The sequence below is a fragment of the Rana temporaria genome, assembly GCF_905171775.1.
Source record: "Rana temporaria chromosome 2 unlocalized genomic scaffold, aRanTem1.1 chr2e, whole genome shotgun sequence".
In the NCBI taxonomy this organism is placed as follows: domain Eukaryota; kingdom Metazoa; phylum Chordata; class Amphibia; order Anura; family Ranidae; genus Rana; species Rana temporaria.
Genome location: NW_024404410.1, coordinates 224,518 through 239,975, shown reverse-complemented (window position 1 = coordinate 239,975; position 15,458 = coordinate 224,518). Strand labels below are relative to the sequence as shown.

The 15,458-nt window shown below is 44.9% G+C and overlaps 1 protein-coding gene across 1 annotated transcript in view; it reads left to right on the top strand.

Moving 5' to 3' along the window:
• The window catches only part of LOC120921558 (zinc finger protein 850-like), a 47,336-nt gene that overhangs the window by 16,511 nt on the left and 15,367 nt on the right, over positions 1-15,458 (top strand). The window contains 1 exon segment of the mRNA XM_040334059.1: positions 14,013-14,021. Within this exon segment, the coding sequence (XP_040189993.1) occupies positions 14,013-14,021 (9 nt within the window).

Below are 15,458 nucleotides of genomic sequence, written 5' to 3'. Positions count from 1 at the left end.
TGTTATTGACAAAACAAACATTTAATTTATTTTACATTGTTAACCATTTACTTACCTGCAGTATAGTAAGGCCCCGTACACACGATAGAATCCATCCGCAGATAAATCCCAGCAAATGGGTTTCTGCGGATAGATCCTATGGTGTGTACACGCCAGCGGATCTGTTTCCGCGGAGAAATCTCCTCTGGGATGGATTCCAGCAGATCGGATATTTGCTGTGCTGCACAACAAATCCATCTGCTGGAATCCATTCCAACGGATGGATCCGCTCGTCTGTACAGACTTACCGGATCCATTCGTCCAAAGGGATTCCCCGCACGCGTCGTAATGATTTGACGCATGCGTGGAATTCCTTATATGACAGCGTCGCGCCCGTCGCCGCGTCATAATCGCGGCGACGGCGCGACACGTCATCGGCAGAGGATTTCCGCGCGGATTTCAATGCGATGGTGTGTACACTCCATCCCATCGAAATCAGCGGAAATCTTTGAGAGGATTTATCCGTGGAAACGGTCCGCTGGACCGTATCTGCGGATAAATCCTCTCGTGTGTACGGGGCCTAACAGTTGGACATGTGAAATAAAGACGGTTCTGTTTAAATTGTTATTTTCACAAGGTTATTGATTTTACCGAGAAGTTATCATGGTGGCATTACGCCAAAGGTACTACACTCCCATTTTGGGGGTGTGTCTACTGATTTTCAAGATTTTTATGTAACGCAATCACTATTTTAATTTCATGTAAACATTTGTTTTTGTCAACCAATAGGTCTCGTACACACGTCCGAGAATCTCGTCAGGAAAAACCCATTGTTTTCCCTGACGAGATTCTTGGCAAGAAACTCTTGCCGCCGGAGTGCACTGATTTTCTTTTCAAAAGAACCGCGGTTCTCTTGAAAGGAAATAATGCGGTGACGCCATCGCATATGACAAGCATGCGCTTGTCATATTTGATGCTGTCGCCTCCATCTTGCTTCACCCTACCTATGCCGTAGAAGCTACAGTGCATGCGTTGAAGTAATTTTGAGCATGCGCGGGTTTCCACGGTGACAGGTGAGTATGAACACTCTTGGTTTTCTCATTGGGAAACAGGCCGACAAGAATCTCGATGAGAAAAAAGACAGCAGGTTCTCTTTTTTTCTCGTTGAGATTCTGGCCAGATTTCCAGATGAGAAACCTGAATGCCTCGTACACACGAACGGGAATCTCGGCAAGAAGCAGTTTTCTTGCTGGTTTTGCCGAGAAACCTGGTCGTGTGTACGAGGCCTTAGATGTAACTATTGCTTGACTGGTTGTGTATCTTAAAAATATCCTCGTGAAAAATTACTTAATAATGAATACTGTGCGGGAAAACTGTCCTTAAAAAGCACAACAAATGTAATTATTGATCTGCCCATAGTTACACTTTTTTTTCCAATCAAATACTATTTATTTTATTTTCCAATTTACAACAAAAGAAGAATTCAAAACACACAAAGCATTTCCACAAAACAAACAAAACAAAAATAAAATAGTTATAAAAAAATTAATCGCATATTGATGCTATTACTAGTAAAATAATAATAATAATAATAATAATAATAATAATAATAATAAATGCCATAAATCTATCGGGTGCCAACAGTTGTAACCTCAAGTTTTTTTTAAATGAAATTTGACAAGTTTTTTTTGAGAAATATCATTTTTTCTGCATGTTCTATGCATGCTACAGATGCGCCACTTTACAGGCAGACTGAGGGGACCCCCAGGCACTATATTTAGCCACTTGCGAACCAGCCAAAGTATATATACTGCAGCAGGTCGGCTCTTTTGTGAGAGACGACATACCTGTATGTCATTTCGTGCAACAGATCCAGAGCGTGCCCCGGCGGCAGTGCGGGAGCCGACATGAATACCTGGCAGCTGCGATGTCCCCCTGCCACCCATGGAAGCAGAATGTGCGATTTGCCTATGTAAACAAGGAAGATCCCTGTTCTGACAGGAGAGTAGAGAGATATCTGTTGTTCCTAGTGATCAGGAACAACAATCTATCTTTACTCCCTGTTAGTCCATTCCCCTCATAGATAGAAAGCACCTCCCTAGGGAACACTTAACCCTTTGATCACCCCTAGTGTTAAACCCTCCTGCCAGTGCCATTTATACAGTGATCAATTTTTTAGCACTGATCACTTTATTGGTGTCTCTGGTCCCCAAAAAGTGTGACTTAAGCCCTGTACACACAATTGTTTTGTCCGAAGAAAACAGACCGATCGTGTGTGGGCCCCATCGGTTTGTTTGTTTTCCATTGGTGAAAAAAATAGAACATGTTTTAAATTTTTCCTATGGATAAAAAAATGATTGAAAAAAAAACGATCGTCTGTGTGGAAGTCCATCGGTCAAAAATCCATGCATGCTCAGGATCAAGTTGATGCATGCTCGGAAGCATTGAACTTCATTTTTCTCAGCACGTCGTAGTGTTTTACGACACTGCGTTTTGGTATTGTCGGATTTTTGACTGATGGTGTGTAGGCAAGACTAATGAAAGTCAGCTTCATCAGATATCCAACGAACAAATCAATCGGATTAGATTCCATCAGATATCCGATCGTGTGTACGAGGCTTTAGGGTCAGATTTGTCCGCTGCAATGTCGCAGTCCTGCTTGAAGGAAAAAATAAATAAAAAAAAGCTGATCCCCGTCATTACTAATAAAAAAAATAAAGCAAAAAAAAGTCCCTAAATCTTTCCCGTACTTTGTAGACGCTATAACTTTTGCGCAAACCAATCAATATACGCTTATTGGAAATGTTTTTACCAAAAATATAAAGAAGAATGCATATTGTTTTTTACATTTTTTATTGGATTTATTATCGCAGAAAGTAAAGACATTTTGTATATAAAAAACACACTGTAAATAAAAGAAAAACACACAAAACAAAAGTTAAAGCCCCCAGTTCCCACATACATGCACATCATGCAAATGGCAGCTTCAGGTGCGGTTATGTAGGAAAACAACAATCACACCACACATATCGCTGCACACACCAGAGGGAGAGGAATGACTCTAGGGACATCATTCATGGAGAACTTCTTATGCCGCGTACACACCACCGCTTTTCATGACGAGAAAAATGCAATTGTTTTTGAATTGGTCGTTAAAAACGTTTGTGTGCAGGCTCCAGAGCATTTTTCTAGTCGAGAAAAATGGGCATTAAAAATTTAGAACATGCTCTATTTTTTCTCGTCGTGAAAAACAGTCGTGTGTATGATTTAACGACGGGGAATAAAACGCGCATGCTCAGAAGCAAGTTATGAGATGGGAAATTAGCATAATCAGCCCAAAGGGTGGCGCCATTCGAATGGAACTTCTCCTTTATAGTGCTGTCTTACGTGTTGTACGTCACCGCGCGATGCGCGAGCATTTTGTATCACGATCGTGTGTATGCAAGGCAGGCTTGAGAGGAATCACGTCGAGAAAAACTTTATTTTTTTGTTTCCATGACATGAAAAACGGTCGTGTGTACGCGGCTTAATCTGGATCTGGAAAGACTTTTAAAAGCGTCACCTATGGGCAATTTTTGGTACTGAAGTTTGTCACCATTTCACAAGCACATGCGACTTTTACACCTTGACATGTTTGGTATCTAGATTCAAGGCAGAAACATCAAATGTTATATCTGGCCAAGAAATTGGGTAATATATTGTTTTTGTGTGACCTTAAATTACCTTTAATGTATTTTTACAGAAAATATGCATTTGATAAACAGCTGCGCTAATATCCTGTGACATAAAAAAAGCAAATACCACCATTTTATTCTCTAGGGTCTCTGTTTTCACAAAATAAACAATGTTTGGGGGTTTTAAGTAATCATCTGGCCTAAAATGTGAATTTATCCATGTGCATAAAAAGACAAAAACAACTCTGACAGTGAAAGAAACAACATCAGCAATGTATAAAAGTATTATGAAAACTATAGTAACAACTAATGGCTTAAGAAGAAAACCCACCATATTACTCAACCGAGTTCCAACTCAACCCCTCCAAGAAAATGGACCCCACTTCCTCCCACCCAGGTGCCGGTTGGATCTCCTTTACCTTGTGTAGATATCCCCTTCTGAGATCCTCATGATATAAAACAAATGTACAACACTCTCTATGTGACACCAGTGCCACATAGAATGTCAGGGTCCACCATGTCAGGGACCACCAGTGCCACATAGAATGTCAGGTACCACCATGTCAGGGACCACCATGTCAGGGACCACCATGTCAGGGACCACCATGTCAGGTACCACCATGTCAGGGACCACCATGTCAGGTACCACCATGTCAGGGACCACCAGTGCCACATAGAATGTCAGGGACCACCATGTCAGGGACCACCATGTCAGGGACCACCATGTCAGGGTCCACCATGTCAGGGACCACCAGTGCAGAGCGGGATTATTATCAGTTATTACTTGTATATACACAGCAGGGATCTCCCGCGGTGTCGGATATTGTTATATGAGAATGCTGAGCGCTGATGCCCCGCCCCCACTATTATGATTGACAGCGCACTGTTCTTATTATGGCGGGGCGGGACATCAGCATTGGTGATCTTGTATACTATACCTGACACAGTGGGATATCCCTGCTGTGTCATACAATTACTGATGATAATCTCGCTCTGCAAAGAGATAGCAGGCAGGGGCGGGGGTGGTGCAGGGGGGGCGGGAATAGAGTGAAGGGGGATGGAGTGGAGGTGAAGTGGATGGGGCGGTGACTGGCAGGAGCAGAGGAGGGAGGATAGAGGAGAAGGATGGCACCTCCTCCATGGGTGGCATAGACCGGGGGCTGTGAGACCCCCTCTGCCCACAACATGTCTGCTTCCTTCTGCTTGGCTTTCAGAGGACTACAAGGGGGCGTGTCAGACCGCTGGCTGAGCTCAGGAGAGGGAAAGCAGCCAGCGGACTTACAAACAGGAAGTCAGCAGGTAATAACGGTTGTTCAGCAAGTTCAGCAGCCCATTACAGAGGAACTACAGATCTCAGAAGAACATGGATGGCAAAGTGGGTGAATGTAGGAAATCTGCAACAAGGACATGGAAACAAAATTTGGCTGGAGTTCTGCTTTAAGGTTTAAACCACCATATGAATGAAAACTGACAGTTGTAAGAACCCCCGGCAGTGTTATATGGTGTTTCCCATCCCCCTCCAACTGCTATTTTTGACACATAGCTTGGCCTTCTACAGGAAGTGGAAGAAAACAGATCTACTGGGAGGGTCAACAGGTAATACAAATGTTACAAGGGGAAACTCGGAAAAACAAAAACATCTACGCGAATAACAGATTGCACCATTTATGGAATTAGTTACACTTTAGTGCCAACATCATAACATTTCCAGGGATAAGAAGTGTTCTTTACAAACTTTACCCCAAAAATAGATCTGTCCAATCAGAGTCATTAAAGTGAACCCCATTCAGAGGAATTTCAGCCTCCTAGTGAAAGTATGAGTACTGTTGAATGAATCCCATAAACAGCAGCAACTCAGTGTTGGACGTCCTACACCAGCTTGGGAAGTTGCTTTCTCACTGAACAGAGACTTCTCCCTGGCTGGTGTCCCAACTACAGACCTGCCTGTAAAGCTGTCATCTATGAGAGGAGAGGAAACATGGAAAGGAAGCATTGATCGTGAAGAGGGAGGTGGGACGTGTAATGGGAGGTGTGGACAAGGTGGGCTTAGCTGGGCCCTCAAGCCTGGCTGATGAAGTATCAACAGTCAGAAGAATTTGGAATGAGCTTTCATAATTTGGAAGGTTCGGCAAGATGCCACTTGACCACTAGTCTTTGTACGGCGGCAGTGTTGGTCATGTATTAGCTCAGGATCTGTCAATGAAGAAAACATTTGGGAACACAGCTCAGTAAGTGAATGACGAAATACATTACATGTTCAGACAAAGCTCCATGAAAAAAAGGTAAACATGAGAATAACGATGAAAACAATTCAGTCATGGGCGCTTATCTAAAAAAAATGTCAAAAGGTAAAATATTTGCAGGCCTTCTAAGTGTGTGTCTGATGGAGATAAGAACTAAACACAAATAGCTAGATTCAGGTAGAGATAGGTCGGTGTATTAGTAGATACGCCGACCTAACTCGGAATCTGCGCCGACCTAAGTTTAAGTGTATTCTCAAACTGAGATACACTTAAACATATCTAAGATACGACGGCTTGTGCCGTCGTATCTTAGGGTGCAATATTTAGGCTGGCCGCTAGGTGGCACTTCCATTGCGGTCGGCGTAGAATATGTAAATAGATACGCCTATTCACAAACGTATGCCCGGCCGACGCAGTACAGATATGCCGTTTACGTAACGCATTTTCAGGCCTAAAGTTATTCCATCAAATAGCTGGAATAGTAATGTTAAGTATGGCCGTCGTTCCCGCGTTGAAATTCGAAAATTTTACGTCGTTTGCGTAAGTCGTCCGTGAATAGGGATTTACGTCATTTACGTCCACGTCGAAACCAATAGGCCCGTGTGGCGTACGTTGCCGCAATGCACACTGGGATATGTAGGTGGACGGCGCATGCGCCGTTCCAAAAAAATGTCAATCACGTCAGGTCAAACCAAATTAGCATTAAACACGCCCCCTCAGCCTATTTTGAATTAGGCGCCCTTACGCCCGCCCGCTTTAGGCTACGCCGCCGCAACTTAGCAGGCAAGTACTTTGTGAATCATGTACTTGCCTCGCTAACTTACGGCGGCGTAGTGTAAACACGATACACTATGCCGCCGCAAAGTTAGGACGCCCTTTCTGAATCCAGCTAAAAGCCTCCAATCATTACATTCCAGTTTGCTCACAAATTTGTGTTACTTTTTTGAGAAGCATTTTATCTTTTCACTTCTTCCCTAGCTTGTGGGATAACATTGGGGCTGTGAAACTAATGGGATGCCCGCAACTCCTTTGATACCCCTTATTTCAGAGTTTCCTCTCTGCAGCTGAAGCTTGTAAATCCTCTGGTGATAGATGATGCCGACATTAATGTAAAAGCTTTGTCACATTCAGAGCATTAAAATGGCTTCTCTCCAGTGTGAATCCTCTGGTGTCTGATAAGGTGTGACTTACGTGAAAAAGCTTTGCCACATTCAGAACATTGATATGGTTTCTCTTCAGTGTGAATCCTCTGGTGTCTCATAAGGTGTGACTTACGTGTAAAAGCTTTGCCACATTCAGAACACTGATATGGTTTCTCTTCAGTGTGAATCCTCTGGTGTATAATAAGGTATGACTTCTGTGTAAAAGCTTTGCCACATTCAGAACACTGATATGGTTTCTCTTCAGTGTGAATCCTCTGGTGTGTCATAAGGTGCGACTTCTGTGTAAAAGCTTTGCCACATTCAGAACACTGATATGGCTTCTCTCCAGTGTGAACCCTCTGGTGTATGATAAGATGAGACTTAAATGTAAAAACGTTGTCACATTCAGAACACTGATATGACTTCACTCCATTATAACCCTTCTGGTGATTGATACGTTTTGCCTCCATTGTAAATCTTTATAACATTCCAAACAAGAAATATCTTCTGAAATGACTCCTCTTATGTATACATGGGTTGGACTTTACTGTAAAGTCATTGTCACTTCCAGAACACTGAAATGACTTCTCTCCTGTTGTCCTCTGAGGCGGGATCGATGTTGAAGAGGATTCAGAACAACATTTAGAACACGGATATGACTTGTGTCCTGTGTGAATCCTCCAATGAATTGTGATAAAGACTTTCAGTGACTTCAGACACCCATATGGCTTCACTTCCCATGTGACTTTGTTGTATTGATGAAGTCCAACATGATAGAAAACTTGGTTCATCAATCCACCTGTACAGAAAAAATAAAAAATAAAAGTCAGAATTCTATAAAGTTATTATAAAGAATTATAAAGAATAAAGTTGTTTTCTTTTATAACATTCATTATTAAATGTATCTAATATATAGAAACAATATATACAATATTATTTTACTGAGGACAATATATTATTCCCATTGGCTGATAAAATGTACATTTTATTACAATTTCCAGCGGGAGAATCTCATTCAGAGAAATGTGCTGCATAGTGACGGAGGAATGTTCTTGGGTTCAGATTTGTGGGGACTTTAGGCAAGCCGCCTAAAAATCCCAAAAATTGCAGAAATTAAATGCAAACCTCATTGAAATCAATAGGAGGCGAATCTTGAAAATCAATTCTCTGCATTTTCAAAGCGATTAATTATTCCTAATGATCTTCCTCGCCCTTCAGAGATGTGGTGAGATCTTCCTTTCCTTTGATATCAGTAACCCTGGAAATCCACAGAGACATTTCAGTGGGATAGAAGATCTCACCACGTTTATAAGGTGAATGAGTAGTGATATTTTATATAAAGCTTTAGAAAGGAGGGTCATGTGTAGAAGAAAAGCTGAAGAGTCATCTCTCAGGTGTATTCTGGGTAGATGTTTGGTAAGTCTTTAAATTTCTCTCCACAAAGGGAACAGCAGATATTCTATATATATATATATATATATATATATACACTCCACTCTAAAAAAAGAGTTCTGGAGCTTTTTTGGGGTGATTGTTGCACATAGGGCAGCCCAGTCAAATGAATGGTCTACCCTATGCGTGACGAGTGAAAATGCTTCAGAATGCTAAAAAACCTCATGGGGGGAATGCGAGTTCCCACTACGCAGAGATATGAATGCGGCTTGACAGCTGAGTGACTCCATCACCTCCATCCTATGTACTTATATAAAGCTGGCCATATACCATGCAATCTGATTGTACAATGTCCTTTAGGTGTACCAGGTTGTATAGTGTATGGTGATCATTACAGAACCCATGACACACTTCTCCAAATTGCAATATTACAGCTCTATCCACATTGGCCGTTATCTGATCGCTCAGCTCCTGCACACTCTGCCAAATGAACAATCTATAGCTGTGTATTTAGTGAGAACAGTGATCACTGATTGCATAGAAAAAACATGCACCTGATGAGGTGGGTGGAAGGGGCAGGGTAGATGGTGCAGGGTGTGTCCAGGAAGTAAAGGAGAAGTGATTATCCACTTAAGGACCCAGCCTCTTTCTGAGATTTGGTGTTTTTATTAGAAAATCAATTAGAACCCCCAAACATTATAAAAAAAAAAAAAATTCTAACACCCTAGAGAATAAAATGGCGGTCATTGCAATACTTTATGTCACACCGTATTTGCACAAGGTCTTACAAGCGCACCGTTTTTGGAAAAAAAAATATTTTTTTTGATTAAAAAATAAGACAACAGTAAAGTTAGCCCATTGTTTGTATAATGTGAAAGATAATATTACGCTGAGTAAAATGATATCCAACATGTCACGCTTCAAAATTGTGCCCGCTTGTGGAATGGCGACAAACGTTTACCCTTAAAAATCTCCATAGGCGACGTTTAAAAAATTGTACGGGTTGCATCTTTTGAGTTACAGAGAAGGTCTAGGACTAGAATTATTGCTCTCGCTCTAACGATCGCGGCAATACCTCACATGTGTGGTTTGAATACCGTTTTCATATGCGGGCGCTGCTCACGTATGCATTCGCTTCAGCACACAAGCTCGGCGGGATGGGGCGCGTTTAATTTTTATCTTTTATTTTACCTTTTATTTTTTACACTGTTCCTTAAAAAAAAAAGTGTCACTTTTATTCCTATTACAAGGAATGTAAATATCCCTTTGTAAGGGGTTAGCTCGGTAGCGGGGGGGTGTGACCCCCTGGATGGGATCACTACACACTGAACGATACAGAGAAACAGCCGAAGACGGATGAAAACAAAGATTTTGGTTTATTCTTCCATCTTGCTGGAAACAAGTGCAAGCATCCAAACAGCATAAATAAAATCATGCTGTTTGCACAAGGATTTTTAGACGGCTTGCCTAAAGTCCCCACAAATCTGAACCCAAGAACATTCCTCCGTCACTATGCAGCACATTTCTCTGAATGAGATTCTCCCGCTGGAAATTGTAATAAAATGTACATTGTATCAGCCAATGGGAATCATATATTGTCCTCAGTAAAATAATATTGTATATATTGTTTCTATATATTAGATACATTTAATAATGAATGTTATAAAAGAAAACAAACCAATCACGTGCAAAGAAATAAAACACATGGGGCCAGATTCATCAAGAGATACAACGGCGGATCTCCTGATCTGCCGTCGTATCTGTGAGATCCCACGGTCGGAGCTATGCGACTTATTCATAAGAATCAGTTCCGCATAGATCTCCCTTAGATCCGACTGGTGTAACTGTGACTTACACCAGTCGAATCTTAGGCTGCAATCTCCCGCTGGCCGCTAGGTGTCGTCGCTTTTTTTACGTGTCGCATATGCAAATGAGGAGAACCGCCGATTCAAGTCCGTCGCTTTTTTTTAACGTCATTTGCGTTCGGCTTTTTCCGGCGGATAGCTACCCCTGCTATATGAGGGGTAGCTAATGTTAAGTATGGCCGTCGTTCCCGCGCAGAGATTCAAATTATTACGTCATTCGCGTAAGTCGATCGGGAATACCGATGGCCGCAATTGACATACCCGCCGCTAACAGCGACGTCATTTGGAGCATGCGCACTGGGATATTTTGCCAGCGGCGCAGGAACGCGCCTGATTTAAATTGTACACTCCCCCTAGCCGCGGAATTTGCATTCCGCCGGGGGGAGTTACGATCCGACGGTGCAATTTGCGAGGTAAGTGCTTTGCGAATACTGCACTAGCCTCACTAAATTGCACCGGCGGATCGTAAAACACGTAGATCGAGCGGATCTAAAGATCCACTGATCTACATGAATCTGCCCCATGGAGTTTTTCTTACACGTGATTGGATGATGGAAGTCAGCAGAGCTCCGCCCCATTTACTGACCCCTTGTCTACCAATGTACATTCTTTATCCTTCTGGTATTCAAGAGATTTATAGAGAAAAGAGCTTTGTATTATTCTCAGCCAGTGATTGGCCGTCATGTAGAAGTGATCGGGGCAGCTGGAGAACCGGCCAATCACAATACAGAGAATGTGTCACCCCTCCCCCCTGCTATTTCCTGCCGTGTTTCGTCTGGGAGGTCCAAGATGGTGATTGTCAGGTAGGAGGAGCCTGGAGAACATCCCATCCCCCGATATCCTCTGTCATGAATGACAAGAATTGTGTCACCTCCGGGGTCACCGCTGTCATTCCCGACTACTGTAGCTGGTCATGTACAACACAATATATAGAGTAGAGCGGTCAGCACTATTGTAATGTACAACACAATATATAGAGTAGAGAGGTCAGCACTATTGTAATGTACAACACAATATATAGAGTAGAGAGGTCAGCACTATTGTAATGTACAACACAATATATAGAGTAGAGAGGTCAGCACTATTGTAATGTACAACACAATATATAGAGTAGAGGGGTCAGCACTATTGTAATGTACAACACAATATATAGAGTAGAGGGGTCAGCACTATTGTAATGTACAACACAATATATAGAGTAGAGGGGTCAGCACTATTGTAATGTACAACACAATATATAGAGTAGTGGGGTCAGCACTATTGTAATGTACAACACAATATATAGAGTAGAGGGGTCAGCACTATTGTAATGTACAACACAATATATAGAGTAGAGGGGTCAGCACAATATTATAGTCATAGTGCCCCTTATACTGCTGGTCAGGGGGGACAAATGATTTGGGTCTGTGGTCAGCAGGATGAAAACAATGTTCAGCCATAGTGGTCAGTGGGAGGAGTCTGTTACAGACTATGGTATCGGGGTGCAGGGATGTGGGGGGTCAGACAACACACGGGGTATCACCTTCTGTTGTATATCCACAGAAATCACCCAGCACGCTGGCAGATTGTCAGGAGGACCCCAAGTTCCCACCCCAGACAGGGGTAACAGCTGTATAACAGCACACACACTCTATTTTCCCACCACTGCCACACACATGACAAGGAGGGAAGCCCCACGGGAACTAGAAAACCAGGAGAGGACCTTGTTTGGTGGAGGAGGGAAGGAGAGGGAGATTATTGGTAGCCAGTAATACCAGCTGTGAGAGACTTGGCACAGCCTGCAATACCTCTGATCACCACTAGAGGGAGACTCCGCCCATATCTAGCTGGCTGACCACACACAGGCAGATACAAATCTTACATACAATCTGAACTCTAATGCCCCGTACACACAAGCGGAATTTCCGCCAGCAAAAGTCTGATGTGAGATTTTCATCGGAAATTCCGCTCGTGTGTACGGGGTAAAAGGGTTGGGGGGCAGTCTAGTAATCAGCACACACTTCTGGGGTTCCTCAGGCTCCTCTACAAGCTAGAATCCTTGTGTTACTCCCTCTTCCTGCTCCCCATGTACACCCCACACCAGACACATGACAGGGGGCAGTGAGGGGAGAGGAGGGATTGGGGTGAACAGGGAGGCAGTTGGGGGGGGGGGGAGGGAAGTAGACAGGGAAGTGGAGGGGACAGGCGGGCAGCGAGAGGTAAGTGGGAGGAAAAAATGCCACTCTTCTGTGATCAGTGGGGGGAGGGGTTGTTGTTATTTGATAAAATAAATAATGATCACTGAGGGGAAATGTTGAAAATCTAAAAAAAAGAACATAGGTGCTCAGTGGTGGGACAGGGGGGCAGGAGGATGGAAAGGGGGCATTGGGGGACAGGGATATAGACCTTGAAGAGGGTGGAGACAAAGGGGTGGACGGAAGGGCAGTGTGGGGACAAAGGGCTGGGCAGGGGGGCAGTGTGGGGACAAAGGGCTGGGCAGGTGGGCAGTGTGGAGACAAAGGGCTGGACAGAGGGGGAAGTGTAGGGACAGAGGGCAGGACAGGGGGCAGTGTGGGGGACAAGGTTTGACAGGGGGGTAGTGAGGGGAACACATAGGAGAACATGGGGAAGTAGGGGGTCACATGGGAGGACAAGGGGCAGTAGGGGGATAGAGTGGTGGATAGGGGGCAGTGGGGGGACAGAGGGGAGAGGAGGCAGTGGGGTGAAACACAGGGCTGAACAGGGGGAAATGGGGGGACACAGGGGTGTACAGAGGGAATGTGGGGGGACACAGGGTTGGACAGGGGCAGAGGAGATGGATAGGGGGACAGTATTGAGACAGAGGGGATGGACAAGGGGCAGGGGTAGGACAGAGGGGTGTGTAGAGACAGAGGGCTGAACAGGAAGACAGTAGTGGGACAGAGGGGGATGAACATGTGAGAAGTGGGGGGACAGAGGGGAGGACAGGGGGCAGTGGGGTGGACAGAGGGCAGTATGGAAAACATGGGAGGACAGTAAGGGGTCAGAGGTGTGGGCAGGGGGACAGAGGTAGGACAGAGGGGTGGATAGGGGGCAAAGGAGTGGACAGGGGGCAGTGGGGGAACATAGGGGGAGGGGGCAGTGGCGGTAGACACAAGACTTACAGGGGGGGACACAGAGGTGGACAGAGGGGAAGTGAGGGAAATAGGGGTGTATAGGGGGCCAGAGGGGAGGACAAGGGGGCAGTGGAGAGGCAAAGGGCAGTGGGGAAACAGAGGAGGGGACAGGAGGTCAGTGGGTGGATGGGTTGCAGTGGGGTGAATTAGGAAATGAATACCTGGCTGATGGTGTCCTGGTCTGGAGGTTGATGTGAAGCTCCTCTGATGAGTCTTCTATGGTTGGGGTCCTCTCGTATGGTCCCTCTTGGCTCCTCTGATGAGTCTTCTATGGTGGGGGTCCTCTCGGATGGTCCCTCTTGGCTCCTCTGATGAGTCTTCTATGGTTGGGGTCCTCTCGGATGGTCCCTCTGGGCTCCTCTGATGAGTCTTCTATGGTTGGGGTCCTCTCGGATGGTCCCTCTTGGCTCCTCTTCTATGGTCGGGTGACTTCTGACTCTTCCCAGCACGGTGACTGGACATGAAGGGGGAAATCTCTCGGCTTCTCTTCCTCCAGCTCACAAGTGTCCACAATCAGGGGAAAGTTCTCCTCCGTGTCCCCGATGGAAGATGGAGGCTTCTTGTCCTGGCTGAGAGGTGTGAGGGACGTTCTGTGTATGCACTACGGATCTGGGAAGACTCCAATCACATTGTGAGCCAGCTTCCTCACAGGGGCTCCTCCCCTACAGACGTCCTGGGGCCATGCTGACTACAAACACAGTGTGGGGGAGGGGGGATCACAATAAGGACCCCTCCTTCCATTCTCCCACAGATGCCCCTGAGGCAATGCTGACTACAAACACAGGACAGGGAGGGGATCACAAAGAGGACCCCTCCCCCCATTCTCTGGGATGACACAATAGAATCTCATTCCAGATTGGTCATGTGAAGAAGGTTTGTTGGACGTTCTTCTGGTTAGTGGAGGGAAATGAACGTTGATTATTGAGCGCAGTGAGGAGAAGATTGGGAGGAGCAGGATGGAGAATTTCTCTCCAAGGAATGAATTTCTAGCAGTGAATGTGATTTTCATTCAGTAAATTCCATTTATTCCAAAATGTGATGATAAAAGGAAATGAAATGTTGATCTCCTTCTGAGCGCCATTCATCAATCCATGGAATGTAGTGAGAAGATTTCTCTTCCAATAATCTCTCGTGTAGGAGGAGCTTTCCCTTTCTTGTGTCCTCCTCCTTCCTCCCCTCATCACACTGGTGTCTTCAGAGAGATCCGGAGCTCTCACATCTCTCAGGACTCTCATATTGCACCCCCCGGGGGATCACCTCATACACTTCCATTTCCCTCCACTAACCATAAGAGAACGGAGGGAAGGATCTTCCAATGAAAAGATTGGAAGGAGATTGTACGATTGTATGGGCAGCTGAACAGGGCGATGTTCCCGATGTTCTATGACTTCCGTCACCATCAAAGAAAACAATGTGAGGTTGTATTGTTTGTGCCGATCGTTCCCACACCTTGTATAATATTACACGTGTAGCGCTACCCCGAAGGAGCTGCTGGGGAAACAGAGGAGGGGACAGGAGGTCAGTGGGTGGATGGGTTGCAGTGGGGTGAATTAGGAGATGGTCCCAATTTCACTATTTGTGATCGGTTTTCCAAAAAGGAGGAGAACCAGGATAAGATATTTCGGGTGGCACGTTACCTCTATCTTCTCGCTGTCCAGAGCGGTAAAGAGAGTCTGAAGAATTCCAATGTCCACACGATACACTTCTCTTTCTGGGATTTATTTGTAGAACTTGGTAGAAAATAAATTGGAGGGGTGGAAGGGTAAGTAGGTAGGTAGGTTCTTGCTTCCAGCCAAAAGTTCTCGTCACCACTCTAGCCAGAGTGGGTATTGCTCCCCCGGATAGGTCCCTCTCACTGGCCTAGCAGCCGGGATGGCTCACGGAATAAAGTCCAGTCTCTGCCACAGACCTTCCTTTATGAGGAGACACTTTTGGTCCAGAATCCCCTGACATAGGATTCAGCACCCGGATCTGAGTGAGTGAAAAATTTATATAGCGCTGCACATGCGAACTGAATCGCCTCTGGGCG